Here is a 21,812-nt window from a genome sequence, read left to right as displayed (position 1 = left end):
GGTGGTGTGCCCGTTCATATGGGACCAGACCATGTGGTTCTTCTCATGATGTTTAGGAAGATCAATGGTCTTGATCTGACCACGAGTCCAAAGGTCACGTTCTGATACAATATATTTAGCAATAAAAATGCATATAATTATATAAATAATAACTACAATTATTGCATGAAATAAAGTTTACCAATGATGTTTTAATCTTCCCTGCCATTCCAAAAAATAATAATAATAAATAAAATAAAAATAATCTTCCCTTTACATGAGGAACCTCTTCTCTCCCGGCATGGTATTTTGATCCACCGCCATGGAAACCACTCCATCCACCACTTTTCTAGTCTCCACAACCACCGAATTGTTAGACACATTGGTCACTGCGTGTTAAGGAAACCACCACGCTTAGCGCATGTAAAACGAGTACTGCAAATGACTTATCCGGTTCGGAAAGAGTAGTTCCGACGAGAAGTCGGCTACCCACCTCGTCTCCTTCCCTGCCACCGTTGCCTTCCCAACCGTGGAGATAAGCTTCATACCTCTAACATTGTTCCTATCAATCACCAATTGATCGATGCTCGTGAATGGCCCACTTGACTCGTCCAACTTCACAATCGGCGTCCCCCCATCACTACCAGAGAACATACAATCAACTATGTTCAATCCTGATATTCGCCCCTTAATCGACTTCAGAGTGATATAGGCATCCCCTAAGAAGAAGGCATTTGTGACATGAACTTGAACTGGATCTTCAATTACAATCCCAGTGTAGTCCATGTAACAATTATCTATCCTAGTTTGGCCTAAGCCAGCTAACTTGACAAGTATACCTATTCCCCCAAAATGTGGCCTCGTTGTAACAATGTACCCCAGTGAGCATGTTAGCCTGAACGCGTAGGATAACACCTGTGGCCGCCGAGAAGATGACGATGTCGGTAAGTACATTGTCGTTACTAGCGAGATCAATGGCAGTGCCGGAGAAGTTAGACTCATGTGGGTCACCGCCGGCGGTTATGTGTTGGCCTAGGAAAGAGTTTGAAATGAAGGTTTCGTGGCCTCTCTCGACTAGGATTCCGGTGGTGGCGAAATGGATGAAGAAGGAAGTGTCAATACGTGTGCGAACGGAGTCCACAACTAGAACGCCACCTCCCCGATAATTTGAATCAAGGAGGAGGTCTCTTAGGGTGATGCCTTCGTAGTAGAATTGCTTCTTTGCCACTTTCATTTGTGTGAACTCTTCTTCTTGGATTGAAAATTCTTGGTTGAGCCTGCTTTGAGGAGATGGCCCTGAATGTAGTTCAATAAGAAACCCGTCTGTTGGAAAATCCTCCGATGCTCGTAGAGTTCCTCCGTGAATCTGAGAGTGACAGTAGGAACATGGATGGTCAAGAGGTGTAAGATACCATTATAGAAAATTGACTAAAATACCTCAGCTCATAGAATATGACCAAAATATCCCTTTCTCTTCAAAAATGATAAAACTACTCTCATCTTTTATTTATCCTTACCTCATAGGGATTAGTGTTGTTTGGGTCTTTTCTGTGAGATAAGGATATGTAATAAAAAATTAAATAAAATATCCCTAACTCATGAAAATGATCAGAATACCCTGAAAATGACTAGAATACCCCATTCTCGTTGAAAATTATTATAATATCCTCATCTTTTATTTACCCATAGTTATTGGGGGTACTTTGGTCATTATATATGAAATATGCGTAGTCTGGTGATTTTTGGTTATGGCGTGTTTGCTAACTTGACAACATCAACGGTCAACCAAATAGTAGAATTGAAAATTCGGAAAAATCCATAAAAGAAGTTTCCATAAGACCAGGAATTCATTAAAAAAAGAGTAAAAACCACATTCAGTGCTTGCAACTGCGGGTGCAGATTCATACCTAATCAAGAAATACAATGGCTATCCGCTAAAATACCCTGTTAGCCATAGCTAGACAATCATAAATTCCCTTCGAGTCCTTTTTTTATGAAAATATCCATTAATGGAACATGTTTTTCATCACTGTATGTATATAGAGAAAACTATCTTAACTTCATACTAGAATTCAAATACCCATAAATAATAAAATGGATCATTCTTCATGGAAGTAATTTTTAACACTCTCAGTCTTCTGTCAATGATGAAATACCCATGAAATGATTCAGAAAAGCATTGCCAAATTGAAGTCTAAAATGCAAGTTTTGAAAGAAAAAATAAACGACTGAACCACACTCTTTTCCAAATTCTTACCATTGTTGATGTAAGACATTGAGATAGAGATGTTCAAATTTCAAAATATCATACCATAAAAACCCATGCAGTAGTTGTATAAGAGAAAGAGAGAGTTCTTTAAGAACATACCAAAACATTTCCACCACCACAAGGAGGGAAACGGATAGACTTGTTAATCTTATAATTTCCTCCTTGCAAATCAATAACCACGCCACCCAAGTCATTAATCCCTGGAAGCAATTCCAACCCTTTTTGCACTCCAAAAGCATCCTCTACAGCACTCAATATTGCATAACTACTATCTATCTTTCCAGTTGGGTCTGCACCATACCCTATTGGGTAGAAAACCATACCATTCTACACAACAAAAACCCATTCAAAATCATCACAAAACTGCATCAAAAGACCACCAAAAAAAGCCAAAAAATCACTTCTACTCACCCGCTTTACTACCGACGAAGCTGCCGTCACTTGATTCCCCATCGCCTGTGCAATCCTAGAATGAAATTCGGAAAGCATTCGACGACGCGGAATCGAATTTGAAGCATTTGATCCTTCTAGCCACAGAACTAGAAGAACCCAACAAAGGATTTTAATGGGCTTCATTCAAATTTTGGGTTGGAAACAAAAGAAGTACAAGAATTTTAATGGACTATTGCATTAAAATAAGTGCGAGTGAAGTAAAGATTAGAGAGAGTTTCGCCAAAACATTATCCGATTCTGGAAAAGTGAGGCAAAAGACTTGGTCCCTATACCGATAGCTTTGAATCTTACGAGGATTAAGCTAGAGTTTTAACATAAATGGGCATTTTTGTTTTTTGATTTCGTTTTGAGGATTAAGAGTTTTAATAGAAATGGCTGCTTTGGAGTCGATTTCTGTTAGAAAAAAATTCGGTGAAAGCTTGTTCTTTACACATTTACGCAACCGAATTTTTAGATTAATATTGTTTTTTAAGTCGACCTGTTTGTCTTCAGAAAATTTGTCTATCTTGATCTCTCCACTCGAAGGCCTCGGTTCATATTTTCTCTGATATTCCTTCTTATAGTGGCATAATAATAACCAACAAAGGATTCATATCAAGCTCCATATGCACTGTCCGTTACAATTTCATTGTATTTTGCTTTAACCTTGTAATCGAACGACAACTTTTAGTTATACAGTTTTCAATAGTGACCTGCTGCTTGCACAATCTTTTCTCCATAAAGCGCATTGAATTACAAGTATTATATCTTTTTCATGGAAGATATTCTGATTATGCATTTCACCTCATAGGTGCATTTTTAATATTGGAATTAATTATGAAGAACATAATTCATTAACTATTAGAAGCATTACTTTGAGACGCACACGGTCCATGCCTAGCCACTTCCAAATTACCCAGTTCCTTCATTTGGTAGGCCCATCATGGAGAAAAAGATAAAAATATGTACTATTGGACATTTGGACTGCCCAACTGTCCCATTTGTGGCTTACAAATGAACGGTTTGAGAAAAATGAGCAACAGTCCACATTGAAGTTCTCTAATAAAAAAATGTCAGAATGATTAGATGGAATGTGAGCTCCATACCATCTCATCTACAACGTGGGACTCACCAAATGAAGAGTGAAATTCAGATGATGCTGAAAATGGAATCAAGTGGTGATGCCCGTGTGTGTGTGTGGCTCATGCACGTGTGCACGAAGTCCATATGAAGAAGAAAATGCTGCAATTTCCTTTTAGATACCTAACTAGTACCCATGATGGATGGAACACATTAGGCTAGGCCCTTTAAACCTGGCTCATACCAGGCCGATTAAGGTTTTAAATTTTGGTCTTGGTCATTAGGGAAACGGAAACATTTGGTTTTTAGTATGAAATTTCAGTTGAAATCTTGTAAAATCATTAGAAACATTTCGGTACGAAATGCATCCGGGTAAGATTCATTGCCAGTGGTTTTTCTTTTTCTTTTTTGTCATTTTTAGAAATATCTTGAAAGAATTTTGATGTTCTCTTTTCTGAGAGTGGAGTTGATTTTCTACATTTCGAAATATTTCAGCCGAAATTTAAAACCAAGGACCATGCTAGTGGGTACCTTTTAGGTACTTGTGATAAACTAGTATTCTGAACCCGTAACATGGGTGTAAAAGGGTGAGCCTGACCCCATCTAAACATAAGTTGCAAAATGGTGGGCTGATCCTAGAACGATCAAACATTGGGTGACAACATGAGGTTTGTGTAAGGTTGACGTTGTTGCAATATGTGTTAGAATATGTGAGATCTCATAAGATCTCATTGGTGGATTGTGTGGAGATCTTACCATTGGATCAACTTATTATACTAGGCAAGTTGGCTAGTAGAGGTAACCTAGATAGATTAGGAAACTTAGATTAAATTAGTAATTAGGTTAGATTAGAATATTCTACCAATATCTCTTTCCATGTTTACCATGATCTTCTTTCTATGTTTATCATCTAAGTGCTCTATATAAGCACTACTTGATTCTCTTGTAATTACATTCAAGAATAATAGAAATTCCGTAAAACTCTTCATGGTATCAGAGCATAACGATCCGCTGCCCTGAGCACAACAAAGAGTATTGTCTTTCTCCGGCGGACGGCCGATGTAGCCATCCGCCCGGCCCAAATCTCTTCGCCTTCTTCCGCTCCCTCTTAATAGCTCTACTTGTCAAACCATAATTCTAGCCTCTGTCCCTTCCTTTATAATTCAATTTACATTATGATTTCCATGTGTTTCCTCTTATATTCAGATCTTATCATTCTCCTTGGAACGAGTTTTTTTGTCTCCCACTATTAATATTTGCACCGCCCTTTTTTACACTATCAAATGTTTCTTATGATCTTGATGTTCAGCAATAATTATTTTTCTCGGCCTATCATTGCTGCCCATCTCTTTGTATTTTTTTTCTTCTTTATTGCCTATTCCGGCATTGGTCCACCCATTTCTTGCCCATTCCAGCATTGGTCCATATTGACCCATTTCTTGCCCATTCCGGCATTGGTCCATAGTGACTCATTACTACTTGCCCATCGAGGCTTGAGTCTTGTCTAGCCTATTGAGGCTATGATTTGTTTTCATCCATCTCTTCACGGCAAATCAACAAGCTTCTTCTTCTTCGGCAATATACATTCGGTAACAACATCAGGGCATATTCATCATCAAACTTCGGCAGTGCACTTCAATCAAAAGATTCTATTTTCTTATGGGGAGAAAATTTTATTTTCTTATGGGGGAATTTCATTGTAATCAAACGTATGTTGATTTTCAATCCACATACGTTTGAGGGGGCATGTTAGAATATGTGAGATCTCATAAGATCTCATTGGTGGATTGTGTGGAGATCTTACTGTTAGATCATCTTATTATACTAGGCAAGTTGGCTAGTAGAAGTAACCTAGATAGATTAGGAAACTCAGATTAAATTAGTAATTAGGTTAGATTAGAATATTCTAACAATATCTCTTTCCATGTTTACCATGATCTTCTTTCTATGTTTATCATCTAAGTGCTCTATATAAGCACTAGTACTTGTTTCTCTTGTAATTACATCAAGAATAATAGAAATTCTGTAAAATTCTTCAGTATGTTCCATTTTGATCGATCTAAACTGTTTGTTTTGTAACAATTATATTTGGATCTGCCTAATTATATGTCCCTCTCCAGCAGGTGAATCAGGTGATTCCTCCCACAAGCTAATGCCTTATTATATGTTTTCTTAATTATATATTTCTCTTAATCTATTTTTGTAAAATTGCCAGAACGAAGGCTCTGCGGTGTGGGTCCATAGGCCTGGTTCAAGAACCATGTCAGCCCTTCCGGCCAGCACATATTACAGCTTTCAAGAACATCAGCCCTCACATTACGGAGCTCTGGGTACTCGACTTTCTACCATACTCAAACAAGGAACTCACAAGGACATCAGCAAACACCCAATGATGGGGCTCTAAGCGCCTCGCAGGGTCCCCCATCTCAGGAGTCCCAACAGATGTGGCAGCACAGTTACTGATCCTCTCTAATATCTCCTTGTTTTTACTCAGGATCTCATAGGAATTTGGAATGTGACCAATCCAAAGTGGTGTCACTGTTTGATCAAAACATTTTAGTGTTGAAGTGCTCGGGTCTGATAATGGTACATAGTAAAGAGAACTTCATTGGCTGCTGCCTTTGTGCCTTTGGGTTGTATTCTACTTTGCGACTATCTGGTATGCTTTAACGTAGGAGCACACGGGACTGTCATGGGCTTTTGCATAGGGAGAAAAGCTTCTCTTTCGGACTTGCTACCTCTGTAACCGTGAATCTAAGTTATCTAACCGCAGTAGTTTTTGCCTTCATGCATACTAATTATCCGTTAAAATTCCCTTTCAATTTCTTCTGCAATAACTACTATTCTTGTTTGGTTATTCTTCCTGTAGCATGTAACAACTCTGCAAGAAATTTAACCCAACTACTTCAGTGTATTAGGCTGCGGCTAAGCATCTGATGAATGTAGTCACTTGCTTCTTTACTATGTTGAACTTGATTTTGGTGCCATCATTGTAGATTATTTGAAAGCAACTAAACTCAAAAATGCATAATTACACTATCTTGGTTTATGTGATAATATGGCATAAGAACTTGCATGTTTATAGGATCATGGCAATAGCCTGGCATCGCTCAATCACGTAATTGAATTTCCATCCGAGCAAAGTCATGGGGACTTTGCAATGCATCAGAATTTTGATTATTTCAAAGGACCTAAACAGAGGTGTTTATATATTCTTTTGAGCATATGTTCTTTGAGATCAGTCCATTTCGCGGAGGGTAACTGGACCAAATGCTGCTTGGATTTTTAATTGTGAAATAGATTTCTGTTGGGACAGACAAATAACATGAGAGGAGAGTCTGTTGAAAGTTAGATAGTTAACATTACATTACTGTAAAATTGATAGGTTGGTCTTACTGAACCACCTCCTAATTCCAAATCATTCTTTTTACTTTTTCCCCTACTTTTATGGACATAAATCTCCTACTTAAACTATCTCATTCCAAACACATTTGTTGTAACAAGGAAGCCTTTCTCCAGTAATCAAAGAGGGAATAGGTGCAAGGATTGCATGAATGGCCGGTGCAGATCTAGGAACCCCTTCTTTTGGATCCAAGAACACTGATTGCCAAGGAGTCACCAATAATAACCATAAGGCCATAACAAAGGCAGAGGGAGATTCTATTAAGCGGCCCCGTGGTCGACCCGCGGGCTCTAAGAACAAGCCGAAGCCGCCCATCATCATCATACGCGATAGTGCTAATGCCCTTCGTGCCCATGCCATTGAGGTGAGCTCAGGGTGTGATATTGCTGAGAGCATAGCAAACTTTGCAAGAAGGAAACAACGCGGAATTTGCATACTTAGTGGGAGTGGTTGTGTGATGAATGTCACCCTGCGCCAACCCGGTTCTTCTGGGGCCATTGTCACCCTTCATGGGCGATTCGAGATACTATCATTGTTAGGTTCTTTCTTGCCTCCTCCGGCACCACAGGGAGTTAATGGTCTAACAATCTATTTGGCGGGCGCCCAGGGGCAAGTTGTGGGTGGCGGTGTGGTTGGAGCTGCTGTTGCTTCGGGTCCTGTGGTAGTCATGGCCGCATCGTTCACGAATGCCACATTCGATCGACTTCCAATGGGTGAAGACGAGGTTGCTGCACATAATCAACATCACCCAAATCATCACCATCACCACCTTGAAGTTTCGAGCTTGTGTGGTGTTCCTCAGAGCTTGATTGCCAATGGTAGCTTGCCTACGGAGGTTGCTGCACATAATCAACATCACCCAAATCATCACCATCACCACCTTGAAGTTTCGAGCTTGTGTGGCGTTCCTCAGAGCTTGATTGCCAATGTTAGCTTGCCTACGGATCTTTACGCTTGGTCGGGCCCAGGGAGACAAGTTACCAAGAGTTAGATTAAGGAGCTTAATTCTTCATTTGCTTTGCTTATTACTAATAGAGAAAGTGGCATGAAGCTAAGCTGTTTTAGATGTGTTATTTTTCTGTTGAAAGCTACCCTACTCGAGAAATGATTTCTAGTTATGTTCTAGAGATGCATTCTTTTTATTAAGATTCTCTTTTCTTTTGACTTCTCTTATTTATAACAATGGATTGGGATTTGCTCCATTTTGAAGGCTGACTTTTGCGGAGGAGTTCAGCCACACCAGCTTACTTTTTAGCAGATTTTGCCTCATTCATTTAATTAATTCATCTGAGGTGGGAGAATTTATATGATGGGTGGCCATGAAAACACGCGAAGTCTAAAAAAGTAGGTACGGCCCACTCCATATGATGATACAAATCGTTCATCTGTTTCAGCACAACATAAATAGGTTGTGCCCTAAAAATCATTTCGATAGGATGATCCTAACCCTATGATCTGAACTGATCTGAATATGGAGTGCCCCAAAAATCATTTATGGAATCTTCTACAGATCGGAGGGTTAGGATCATCCTATGGAAATGATTTTTGGGGCACAACCTATTTAAGTTGTGCCCAAACAGATGAACAGTATGGATCATCATATGGAGTGGGCCGTACCTACTATTTTAGACTTCACGTGTTTTCACAGCCACCCATCATATAAATTCTCTAGAGTATGAGATATTCTGTGGTTGCAACGAGGGGGGTGCAAAAAAAAAAAAAACACAAATAAATTCAAATCTGTTTCTGCAGGCACTGACAGTTCTTGATGCATGCTGAAATAAATAATCATTTTATAAAATTACAGCTTCCGGATTGAGCCTCTAGCTCGATGGTAAAGGCTTTGCTTTCCAATCTAAGAGGTCGAAGGTTTGATCCCATCTTACCTGTCAAAAAAAAAAAATGAACAAGAAACATATCAGCAAAACATACAAATTAATTTTCTTTCTACTAGTTTCTACGGCCCGGGGACTGAGGACTCCTCCCACCAGAAAATTCACACCAATTTCAAACTTTCTCATGGAATATTTGGATTAGAATTGTTTCTGAAAGTACTCTTACGCATACCTTTCTGTTGATTATAGTAATGTAAATACTTGTATACATTTGATATCAATGTTGTGTGGGCTCTCCATCCTCCTTAAAATCTTGTAAATCATGGGGCTGTAGATGACGTATTATAAGCTATGGGTGAGCATGAATGTTCCCTTGGGAGAAAACAATGAACTGATAATAAAAACTAAAAGCAAAAAGAAAGAAGGGCAAACCTTTACATATTATCCTTTCTTTTGCATGTGACATTTCAGTAGACGTTCAATAACTTCACTCAAGGCTGCAAATGTATGTTTCTGTGAACTTTGAGGCGTACTCTTTATTTTGATTGCAAGAAAGACAAAAATGTTACCTGGCATGCGTTGGAAATCCGGTTGTACTCCATTTCCATTGATGTCCATATGATTTGGTGTGACGTACTTCCCAACAGTGACAACCACGCCCGATCCATCATGAAGTTCAAAAACAGATTGTATCAGGCCCTGTTAAAACCATAGAATGTAAAATTTATTTAAAATTCCTAGTAATGATTGTTACTCTTTTGAAATTTTTGATCATATTGACCTTGCCAAATGTTCTTTCCCCCACGAGAACAGCTCTGCAGTTATCATGAAGCGCTGTTGCAACCTGAAAATTAGTTTCTGATTATAATACAAGCTTTGTGAAAATCCTCACACGTACAAGCAAGAAGAATTACAGAGTAACTCACAATTTCACTTGAACTTGCAGTCCTGTTGTTTACTAGAACCTGCATTAGAAGTGATAAGTCAGAGAAAATGCCTTTTAGAAGTTTGACAGTAACAACACAACAAATTCCTACTGCTTCTACTATTGAGGGACTCCTGTGGTGATATGCTTTGGGAACTGTAATAACCTTTGACGGCTGCTTAAATAATAAAAGACGAGCTGAATTAGTGCAATTACCAAAACATGGTAGTGCCAATCTCAGTAGCCTAAAACCACACACATATCTTTATATATATGTACGGTTAGAAACTTAGAATGAACAAATGCCCTTCTGAAAGCACAAAGGGAGCTGTAACTAGTACGCATCCATCTTGAATGAGATAAAACATGACCATTCTTGGCAGCAAGCCAATGAAAGATTACTTCAGGCAGAACTCATTATGTTACCCACACATGGCTTTGTCATGCAAACGAGTAAATGACAAAGCTATAGTATAGGGGAGATAATACTGCTGATATAAGAGAAGGCCTTGCCAATTATCAAGTGAAAACCCCAAACTTACTTTCTTAATTACAAAAGATCCAAACATAAAGTGATATCTCAAAATAAAATCTACACATACAATGACAGGAGCTGTAACTAAGGGTGCAGTGTCTGCAACAATAGTTCTTTCATACTGGGGGTCCCTTCCAACAGTATAAGTGACCTGTATCACCAGAAGAAAATGGAATAATTTAATGTGACATGGAATAACTAATGTTTAAACACTTGCATTACTATAAAACCTATGTAAAATAATAGCTCTGTAATCAATATTATCATTTAAAGAATCAACAAGGAAACATATAAAAGATGTTTCAGAACTACAAAATGCCAATGCCTGTAAAAGTATTAAGGATTTTGTAAATTGCCAAGTGTATTTGTATCCGTATCCAGGAATCACAGATACCAGTTCTTTGAGATCGTTTGGAACAGTTCTTACAATTATCTGTTCTCTTTTGATAAACCTTCACTACTGACAAAAAAACGTGTTGCAGCTGTTGACTGTAGAGCAATATTGCTCGTTGTTATCAACAATCCTTTTTTTTTTTTGAATGATGAGCATATTGTTAATTGGAAAAGAGAAGCACCCCCGACAGAGGAAGTCAGAGCTACAACAAGAAAACTAAAACAAAAGAGCTTATAAGAGTTTTATATAGCTCATTGTTACCAACAATCTGTATGAGTTTTATATAGCTCTCCAGCTTATAAGTCATCAATTTCCTTTGACAGTCCTTCTCTTCCATCATCTGAGACAGTTTTTGTCACATATCTTGTGTACTGTGTTTTTTTGTGCGCGCGCGTGTGGAAATGATATTCACACTTGTTCTAATAATAGCACTGCCGTTTTTTTATTTTTCACTTCTCTAATTAATTATTAAAGGCCATCACAATTTTTGAAAAACTGTCAACAGCTAATCAGAGAAGTTAAATGAGGAGTGCCATCATTAAAGGCCGTCACACAAACACACACATAGAGACAGAGAGAGCGAGAAATAGAGAATGAGGGAGACCAAATATCTCACTATCACCTTTGAATCGAAACACACATGCAAATGTGGTGCAAACAGATCAATGTATTTAAACAGCAAAAAGATCAATGTTTTCGATAACTTGTATGTGTGACTCATGCAGACCAAGAGTTGGGACAAATATGACAGAATAATTCGATTTTAAGTTCTCCACATACCCTTCCTCGAGTTGGTACTAGTTAAGCCAAAATTCGTTTTAGTTGCAAGCTTCATATTCAAATCAGTAACAACAAAAGTAAAAAATGAAAAGAAGGGGAGTGTATAGTCACATAAATACATGAGTTTCTGACTCTGAATAGGGAACAAACTGAAAAATTATTGTTGTTGATTAGATTTAGAATGGAAAATATTCAAAGTTCATATCTCGCAGGAAATGCATACCGTCTCCCCTTCATTTAAAAATAGCTTAGCGACCTCAATGCCAACCTGCGAGGAGCAAAATAGCACTGTCAACCTCACAATTTTAAAATGATAAATCATAACACACAGCAGTGAATAAGGATATGCAAATAAAAATCATATCCATGAAATTTTAAGGAAAAATTAAGGGACAATAAACGAAAGGAATATATAGGACATAAAATTTCTTGTAACCATATTATATTTGTAAAAATTGTCCTCTATAAGTTGCATTAAGCATCTTATCCACAGTTGTTATCTATTTCTTTTAATCTATAAACTACCCTTTTAGGTTTCTCATGAATAGATCATCTTTTTACTGTGCAGACAACATTAGTTGGTCAAATTTTATTTGATTTGGATTGAGAACTATATCTGTAAGAGATGGAGATATTGAACAAACCTGCACCAGTCCACCTAGATTATCTCTTAGGTCCAAAACAAATAAAGAAGCACCAGAATTTTGAAGATGCTCCATTGCTGCAAAGAAATTCCCATCAATGTTATAATGAAGAAAATCTAAACTATGCAGTGCAAGCATACGATGAAATAATTTGTGGAACTGTTGATATCAAAATGCAAGGAGGTGCGCATAAGCATAAGGATGTGAATTATTTGAAAAGAAAATAAATCCAAAGAAACAGAATGTTATAAATAAGTGAACAAAATTGAGGAGAAATTTATCCTAATTCTGAACAGAGAACCCCTAAACTAAGAAGAGTATGAAACAAGAACATTCTTTGAATGCCTTGTCATTCAGTAGAACAAAAGGTGCTGGACTCTAGAGCTGAAATTTTCTTTCACAAAGATGGTTTTTAACAGGTTGCATGATTCTTTTTTTTTCCGTCTGAACAGTCACAAAAAAGAGAGTAAAAGAAGACATAGATGACCCTACATGTAAGCTAAGGAACAGGAAAGTGAGACCCAAAAACAGAGGACTTGACACTCCCTCCTTAGGTTTATGTGTCGGTGACAGAGCCTACTCATGACGAAGATGATAATTTACAACTTGCAACAACTCACATGTCCAATATATAACCATATTCATTAAGCTCCAAGGAAACTTCTCACCTTCATTCACATAATGCAAGCAATGTTATGAACAAGCCTATGAATCAGCAATGATGATTTGGAAGAAAAAGAGGGTGGAGTGGAGGACTGAGATCCAAAAATAAGTTCAAAGGAGACTTAAACATAATGCTAACATCAATGGTGGACCATCCAAGGCTCTGAGAATAAAGAAAATTGGTATCTAGGGGAGCTATAATTCATGATGATTTAAGTCATTTTTTTTTTTAAATTTTTTTGGGAAAGGGGCTTAAACTGATCATACACCAGTGATTAAAATTGAACTAGGGTTTTAAGGTGTTTTTGGACCTATATATGAAGTTCTGTTGTATGTGTGGAGAGGTTAATCAATAATTACAAGTTTACTCTATTGAGTTTTGGTTTTACCCTTCTTTGATTATATTTTGATGGGAAGACTACGGTTTTGTCCATTTCTCGTTTTATTTTACACAGATTCATAATTGTAAATTATCATTTAATTTTCTGCCAAGTTTCCTATTTTTAATGGACTTCTAATAGTTTACTTGCATCATCTACCAAATGATATCAAGAGAATTCCCTTCAATCTCAAAAAATGAGAAGCTAATGATTTCATTCCTTGAGGAAGAACAAGGGATTCGGCCTCACTTGAATCCTTACACCCCAAAGAAGCCAACATAACTTCTACATGGTCTCTAAAATACCACCAATGACCAATCAGTGTTGAACTATAGTTGCCGAGTTAACCACCGGAATTTAACTTGAGATCCTCATCTGCCAGAGCTTTTCATCTTTCCACTCTTTCACCTTACCTCTACTATAAATAAAATACTTCCAGTATAATGCATATCCCCTCTAACGACAACAAAAAAAATTATCTAGGATGTTTTTCCCAATGAATTAGCATATACCAATTATCTGTCTCTCATAGACTAAAGATGAATGTCTACTGAATGGTGTAGGTCTCCTATACAGAGGAGAGACAGGAAAGAGAAAATGCAGACAATGGAAAACAAAAAGACAATTATAAAAAGAAAAGAGAAGGTGAGTTCGCCCCATTGTCAAAAGATTCAAAACATGGTAGTGCGAATACCAGTAGCCTATATATATTATTAAAATTTAAGCCTTCACTTGTTTGCTAAATTTAACTTCTTTGAGTACATCATTTGTATGGTCATCCTATAAATCAAAATAAAATGCTAAATGAGACTGTGAAATGACTTTAACAAAAACCTAGAACTATAGAACAAATTTCAGCACAAAAAAGTGTTTTAATAACAAGATTGAGATGCAAACAAACACCAAAAGAAAGTTACTGATACATAATTGGCTTAAACTGTGGGAAAGAAACTAAGGCTGGTTTTGATGTATGATGAAAGAAATATGGTTGCAAGAATTTCGTGTCAAAAAGCATGCACCTGTAACCAAATCTTTTCTTGCCAGTGCATTGAATTCTTTAAGGCGTATGTATCCAATTGAAGCCGATCCATTCTCCATTTGTTCCAAGCGATATAATACCGGAGTTCGAGCAATAACTTGCCTCTGGATTTTAAAAGATTGTACTGGTCCACAATTTCCATGTTTAATCTGCAAGCATCATTATTTAGTTTGGAAAATATTTAACATGTCAATGCTCCCTGTGTCTAACAGCATCCAATGACAACCTCAATAGTCACAAATGTCTCCTTAGGACCTTGTAGGAGAGAAGATACTTCAAAGGCTGATTTCCCCTTGACATCCACCCCATTGACTGATAAGATCTCATCCCCCTACCAATAGAGCATAGAATGTAAAGGAATGAACTGTGACAATAAATTTGTCAATTTTATCTTTACAATAACAGCAATGCCTAAGAAAAAATCTGTATCATTAAGGCAATGATGAAAATACAAGGCAGATGTACCATCTATATTAGACCAGCAAAAATAGAACTGCATCTTCTAATATTCAAGATGTAGGTTACTGCTACTCTTTTTCTTTTTTTTTGCTAATGCAAAATACATTCCTAGTATCAATGGCATACATACAACTTTAAGAAACCATAAGGGATCACAATTATTCACAAGTGGACCATGTCCCAGTCAATCGGTGTTTGATGCTTTCAAAGTTTTGAAGGGAAAACAAGATGCTCAGTAGAAAAGGATAAAAAGGAAAAAAATGACACCAAATGCCAAAATCCTCAAAATTTATGCTTGGTACCAGTCAGAAGTAATAATTACAAGCCATTAGAAGTTTAGAACTAGGACTTGTTTCTAATTGGTCAACACAAAGTGAATTCAGCCACGTCAGGAGCCCATATACTTTATCATAACAGTCCACACGCCAAGATTTTATACCTTGGACTGAGATGATTCCTATGATTATTGTTTCATGTGAAATAGTTGTGACAATACCTCTAGGGCCATTTGGAAACTATGAGTTTTATCCTGTTCTTCCATGTAGTGCAATCCAAATTCATCATTACTCCCTGGATTTTTTTGTCAATATTTTCCTCAATAGAAGTGAATTTTAAATGAGAAGGCATTCTAATGGTGGTGGAAGACATAACCACGAGTGACTTACAAAAATTCTACTTTGAACCAGGAAAACATTTTGTCGTTTCTGAAGGATGAGTTTTGGACAATCTAGTTCGCTGGTTACAATAGGAAAAATTGAGATTTCTATGCAGTTTTAAAAGAAAATTAGAGAAGCAAGAAGAATTTAACTTTGGATAATATGTTTGAAACCAGAGATGAGATGCATCCAAAAGGAGAAAGACATGGAACCAAGTAACCCAGAAGGTCTTCAACCCAGCAAAATGGTTTTTCCTTTTCGAAGAATGATATTTACACCATCTAGTCTGATGTTTCAAGAGGGTAAATCATAGAGATAAATATGTTATCAGCAAATTTTACAAATGCATATCGTTTTGGGGAACTCATGGACAGCTTTCGAATTTTTTTCTAAGGATTTTTATGGGAAATTTTCCTAAAATGTAAAAATGAAATAATAATAATTCAAAAAAATAATATAGAAACATGACTAATGAGGAAATCACAGGAAATTTCATTTTTGTAATTATCAAGCGATAATGTTTTTTAGGAAAGTGATATATTTGCCCCCCTTGTCTTACTTGGGACAGCCTCCCTTAGTGTATTACACTTAAGGGGGATCTCCCAAGTAAGAAAAGGGGGTGAATATATCATTACCCTTTTTAAATATCATGATGATAACAGGAGATATTCAAAATCCTTGATATTTTTGTCACTAAAAGTGAGAAATTAGGATTTGATTATTCATTTTTTACAGAAGAAAAGGAGAAGAAATATAATCTGAATCTAAATAAATTTTCAAATCAGAGATGAGAGATTCAAAGAAAACACAGGAAAATTGGATAGGCAAAGAGGTTGGCAAACAGTTATTGATACTGTGGCAGAAAATAATGATCTAATTTTCACTAATCAAAGTAAAGCATGAGTACTGAATAACTTGAGTAACGACCAAATTACCCCCTTTATAGTTTATGAATCAAGTGAAAGTACAGAAGTTACCCTACATGATGATGAAACAGAGAAAAGGTAGAAAAAAAGAAAGAAAAGAAGAGATGTTCATATATTTCTAATTCCAATTAAATACATTATAATCCGGTCAAACACAAAGCATAAGTTTCCACTATGAATGCATTAGTACCGTCATTCTTTGCAATTAAGATTTTATTCAAAAGGAGATTCCTCCACATGCATCTGAGATTCCACTGCAAGATTTTGGATTCATAATGTAACTGACTAGTGCTTTGGGTATTTCAAGTATTCGATGTAAGTAAGTTTAGTCAACTCAACAAAGCCTTTGTCCCAAACTAGTTGGGGTCAGCTAAATGAATCCTTTAGAAAAATTTCATGAAGAAGGAGAAAGGAATATACCTGGCTCTAGTTGGGTTCTTCTACGTGGTACATTTTCTTCCATTCGTAAGTAAGTTTAGTATCCTTTTGAATTCAGAGGTAAGGTGGGTATGCCCTCATCTTGAACCTTTTTCTTTTTTTGAACCAAGTGTACCTTCGTACATCAATAAAATTTAAGGTGCCGGCCAGAGTTCCTAGATAAATTCCGGGTTAGAAAACAAAAAAAATGTAACTGAATTCTGGATGAAGCTTTACAATTTTTCAGCTGGAGATTCGCTTTATTCAGCTATGTATATGACCACCTTCGAAAAGTTCAATAATTTGTTGGATTCATAATGTAACTGAAGTCTGGATAAGGCTATACAATTTCTCAGCTGGGGATTTACTTTATTCAGCTATGCATATGCCCTCCTTCGAAAAGTTCAATAATCACATTAAATGTAAACTTGAATTAACCCTACAAGGAAGCTGGGCAACATAAAGAAATAATCCCACATCTTTGCCATGCACGTTTAGCTAGTTAATGAGACCCGAGAGAAAACTAACAATTAAATAGAAGGTAAGATGATATTTAGGTACAAGCGAGCTAAATGGATCTTTCAATGGATTGAATGGCATAATGCTGCAAAATACGCAAAAATATCAATTTCAAATGTTCCGTATATGATAAGCATTAATATCACAAATTGCGATGATCAAATAAACAATCCAACGCATAAGGTATGAGAGATAAAAGAGAGGTATAACGCCAAACAAAAAGATCAGCCGAAAAGAGAGGGCGTAGACAGTATACTACCTGTCTTATACCAGCAGCATGGGCAGGACCATCCAATAAGATCCCTAATACCTTCAATTTTATAGCACCATCCTCACCAGGAACTTCCCTAAGATTTATTCCAACCCCAGTTACATCATACCTAGCCATCTTTGAGAACTTTCATCGGTGATGAATGTAACACGTGAGATGAAACAAGAAAACTGCAGTTACTATAGTAGAAATTATGGCACTGAAGTGACACATTTAATAGTGGAAGACATCACCATGTAATGTTAACAACGACAAGCCTACAATAAAAAATGCGTAAGAGAAACTATGCAGAATCAAAAAACTTCAAATATGAAAAGGGGACATGCAGGGAAAAAAGAAAAAACAAAAGAGGCAGAAAGACTATAGGATAGAAAACCCACATGGACGAAAAATACTGACACGACAGTCCTCTACTCAGTCTAAAACAAAATCTACTTTGTGAAAATGAATGAGCAAGCACTTTTGGTGAGACTTTTTATTAAAAAGAGCACATGGAGAAACAAAAATAGAACACTGAGAAGGCACGACCAGTAAAAGCTAAGACTTAGTAAATCTCAATTATATTAAAATCTAAGTTAACCTGGAATTGAATATAGGCACATGAAACTAATATCTAAGATGTATTGTACGTAATTTTTAGCAGCATCGATAAAAAAAATCCTATTTCCAACAGTGAACGATTCAAAAATGTTTCTTTGATAGAATGTTATAACTGCTTAAAATTTAATAATCTACATCCAAGTTATATGATATGATTGGAACAAAAAAAGGTAAAAATCACCTCGCTTATGGCACAATGCAGAAATTCATGTGAAGCTTCTGAATCAAAATTTTGGTGTTCGAAGAGGTTCTTCAATTCAGATATCTATTACAAAGCTACTAAGAGCATAGAACTGTTCAGCTCATGCGAGGCAGCCAATCTCATGGTAGGTTTTTAAGTATTTCTAACAAACAAATACCAACATGAGCAAGAAGCTATGCAGGATTCATACTATGGAAACTGTTTCCATTCCATACAGATAAGCATTTGATTTGAATTAGAATTCTGGCTGTACTTTAGAAAAGTTAACAGAGTACAATATTTTGTCAATGTGAAGAGGCAATTGCTATAATTAGGGAGCAACTTCAGCCTATGAGTTTGCAATACATCTACACAACCATCACATAGACAGGTGACTGCAGATACACATCAAGAGAACATTACCTCAGATGGAGAGAGGAACCGGGTATATGGGTCACCCAAGCTAGCTAGCATCCTCTTAATGACATCGTGAGCTTTAGATCTTGTTTGAATGGAGCTGCCAAGAATGTCTTCTTTTTTTTGCTGTAACAGAAAAGTTACTGGTATAAGCAAAAGTGCTATAAGAAAGGCATACTAATTAACTGAATATTAAGTAAAGGTCCCGTGGATAGTGAACACACTCCAACCTATGAGAACATAGATATGGAGAATCGAATAATAATTTGTGATCATGTGACCAGGAAATGTCAATGTCAATATGCTCAACAAAAAAAGCGAAATGAAAAATGCAGTTGAAACATAAGATTGTCTAAATAAACACAAAACCATGCTCTTCATTGTTAGAGACATTTGATAGAGGGCTCTCGTATGCTCTAATTTTGTGCTGAGATCTCCAATAATTGTTACTTGGTGTTTACTGCTCTTCTGTGGGGCCAAAATCACCAATTAAGCATATAATTACTTTTGCAGTTGCATAAAAGAGAATTATGATAATCTGAAAATCAATTCCATTAAATTAGTGCAGCACTCCATCTCTCCAACATGACTAAAGGCCTGTTCAAAGCCTTCAAAGTGATTCTTGTTGGGACCCGGGTAGAACTCAACCTTAAAAGCTAGCCATTAAGGAGAGGGTGCCCAAGTCCTTATAACCCGCCCATCCACATCTCTTTCACTTTTCCAATGTGGGATCTTTGCTTTCGGATGGAAACCCGACAATCACCCCCTCCGCGGGAGCAACGTTCGAAGGCTTTGGGTTTTTTTCTCCATCCTCAAGGCCAACCACAGTTACCACGCCCCGGCTCTGATACCACTTGTTGGGACCGGAGTAGAACTCACCCTTAAAAGCTAGCCACTAAGGGGAGGGTGCCCAAGCCCTTATAGGCCCATCCACATCTCTTTGACTTTTCCGATGTGAAATCTTTACTTTCGCATAGAACCCCAACAATTCTTGATATCAAAGTTTTTATTGAGAATTTCCACAACACAGCAATTCCTAGACATAAAACCTGGACACCATCTATGTATAACCATCAAAACTGCTAATCTTTAAGTATCAAGACTGTTCAAAGCAATCACTTCCCACATTTCTAACAAAGCAAACAAATAGATAATGACATGGGCAATTCTAATTCGGATAAGAAAACAGGGAAAAGGGTTCAAACATGATACATTTCTATCTTTAAATGCTTTCCAAATAAACCCAACAACAAAAAAGCCACAAAAATCAGTTTAGGGTTTGTGGGTACTTTACCAGCCATTTTTCAGGCGTCCAGCGACCCCGACCAGCATCAAGGAAGCTCTCGTTAACGACCTCCCAAGCTTCCTCAACAATCCCTTCATTAGTTATTGACTCCGAAGCGATTTCTGCCGGTTTTTCTTTTTCTTCTTCCCGGCAATAGTCGGTAGATGGTTGGAACTGAAGGGATGGAGACATTTCTGCAATGGAAGGTGAAGAAATGAAGAGACCAAGGGAAAGGGCACCTGCCAGTGCATGGAGTAGCAGTTTTTGGGGCAATTTAGTGTTGGTTTTTGAGAGGCTCTGTTTGTAAAAGGTGAGGGTTGTGGGGAGGGAAGATTTTATTGTTGTTGTTGATGTCATTGCTCCTACTCTGAGTGAGAAGTTGCACAAAAGGGATTCCATAACTTCTCATGTGTAGAGGAGGCCAGAGGAGAGATTATTTGAGTGACCTCACTACTCACAGAAGAGGATTCAGATTTCTCAGTTCTCACACCTCTCTATGGGCGTGGGAGGATCAAGTTGTAAGGTATAGCCATTCCTCAATACTCGGGAGATAACACCTCTATGGATGAGTTTTCTGCTACATAGATGCTATGCTGTGGTGATGTCGTGTTTGAGCCTGACATTCTCATATTCTCATTTCTTAAGTCTAATAAGTAAATATTAAACACCTTATGGCTTTTTTTGGATTGCCGGAATCGGCATCCTATTCCGATTCCTATTCCAATTTTCTTAGAAACGTAATGAAAAGAATTGGAATAAAAATTTGATTCATCTTTTTTCTAATAAAATTTCATTTATACCTAAGCGGAATCAGAATACAACCTTTTGAGGCGGGAAAGATTTTGACATTTTCCCCTTTTAATTATGTTTTGGTAGCATTTTGCCCTAATGATTCCATTATGTTTTTGAAGGAAACACCGGAATTAGAAATCAGATGCTAATTCCATGGCATTATTCCAAAAAGGGAAGTGATATATCCGCCCCTTTTGATTACTTGGGACACCCAGCAGCAGTGTATCAGTGACTGCAGAAAGGCTGATGTACTTCATGTCAGGAAGATTCAATGGTTCTGATTGCCACGTACACTGCTGTTGGGTGTCCTTAGTAGTCAGAAGGGGCGGATATATCACTTACTTTCCAAGAATCCAAATTCTGGAATCAGAATAAGATTCTTATTCCAGGGATTATTCTAGCAATCCAAATAGTAGACTTGGCAAACGGGTGGGTTGGGCCAGGTTTCACCCGCCCTGTACTGGTCCGGGCCATACGGGTCGAGTAAAAAATTACCCGTAATTTTATAGGTCACTAATTGGTGGACCCGGACCTCACACGTACGGGCCAGGTGGACCCGCGGGTCACCCTTTTTTTTTTCTTTTGTTTCTTTGTTGGTTTTATTCCCGCACTATAATAGGATGGTCCAAACTGTCCATGTGATGGGCCATAACGTAAATAGGTTGTACCCAAAAAATCATTTCCATAAGATGATCCTAGCTCTCTGATCTATGAAGGAATTGCATATTATTATTTATGGAAACAACCTCTACAGATCGGAGGGCTAAGATCATCCTATGGAAATGATTTTTGGGGCACAACCTATTTAAGTTGTGTTCCATCACATGGACGGTTTAGATCGTCCTATGATGTGATCAGTACAATACTTTCTGAAAAATACAAGACTATAAGGGCTTACGCAAGCACCCACGAGTCCACCCAGCCCAACCCA

General features: G+C 37.3%; 1 protein-coding gene and 2 pseudogenes across 6 annotated transcripts; 1 reads left to right on the top strand and 2 right to left on the bottom strand.

Moving 5' to 3' along the window:
* Positions 1-252: 252 nt before the first annotated feature.
* LOC143860383 (polygalacturonase QRT3 pseudogene) lies at positions 253-2,824 on the bottom strand (annotated as a pseudogene).
* A 4,490-nt stretch (positions 2,825-7,314) lies between these two features.
* LOC143860382 (AT-hook motif nuclear-localized protein 16 pseudogene) lies at positions 7,315-8,245 on the top strand (annotated as a pseudogene).
* Positions 8,246-8,869: 624 nt separating this feature from the next.
* LOC143859959 (Peptidase S41 family protein) lies at positions 8,870-20,711 on the bottom strand. Of its 6 annotated transcripts, none has more exons than XM_077370440.1 (14): positions 20,099-20,711; positions 18,811-18,930; positions 17,595-17,732; positions 14,585-14,689; positions 14,339-14,507; positions 12,277-12,353; positions 11,856-11,900; positions 10,526-10,609; positions 9,925-9,963; positions 9,780-9,842; positions 9,568-9,697; positions 9,431-9,495; positions 9,231-9,326; positions 8,870-9,049 (listed from the first exon to the last, which is right to left on the bottom strand). In XM_077370440.1, exons 1-12 carry the CDS (start codon positions 20,486-20,488, stop codon positions 9,440-9,442), a joined length of 1,416 nt encoding a protein of 471 aa, XP_077226555.1. In that variant the 5' UTR covers positions 20,489-20,711; the 3' UTR covers positions 8,870-9,049; positions 9,231-9,326; positions 9,431-9,439. The 6 variants fall into 6 exon arrangements, with proteins under 6 accessions (XP_077226555.1, XP_077226556.1, XP_077226553.1 ...); XM_077370441.1 differs by having other exon boundaries at positions 9,437-9,495; XM_077370438.1 differs by having other exon boundaries at positions 9,431-9,697.
* Positions 20,712-21,812: the final 1,101 nt, after the last annotated feature.

This window comes from Tasmannia lanceolata, unplaced genomic scaffold, assembly GCF_043159265.1.
Source record: "Tasmannia lanceolata isolate RefF3 unplaced genomic scaffold, GAP_Taslan_0.1 ptg000037l, whole genome shotgun sequence".
NCBI lineage: Eukaryota > Viridiplantae > Streptophyta > Magnoliopsida > Canellales > Winteraceae > Tasmannia > Tasmannia lanceolata.
Note: the sequence above shows the minus strand (reverse complement) of the source record. Positions and strands in the feature narration are given on the sequence as shown.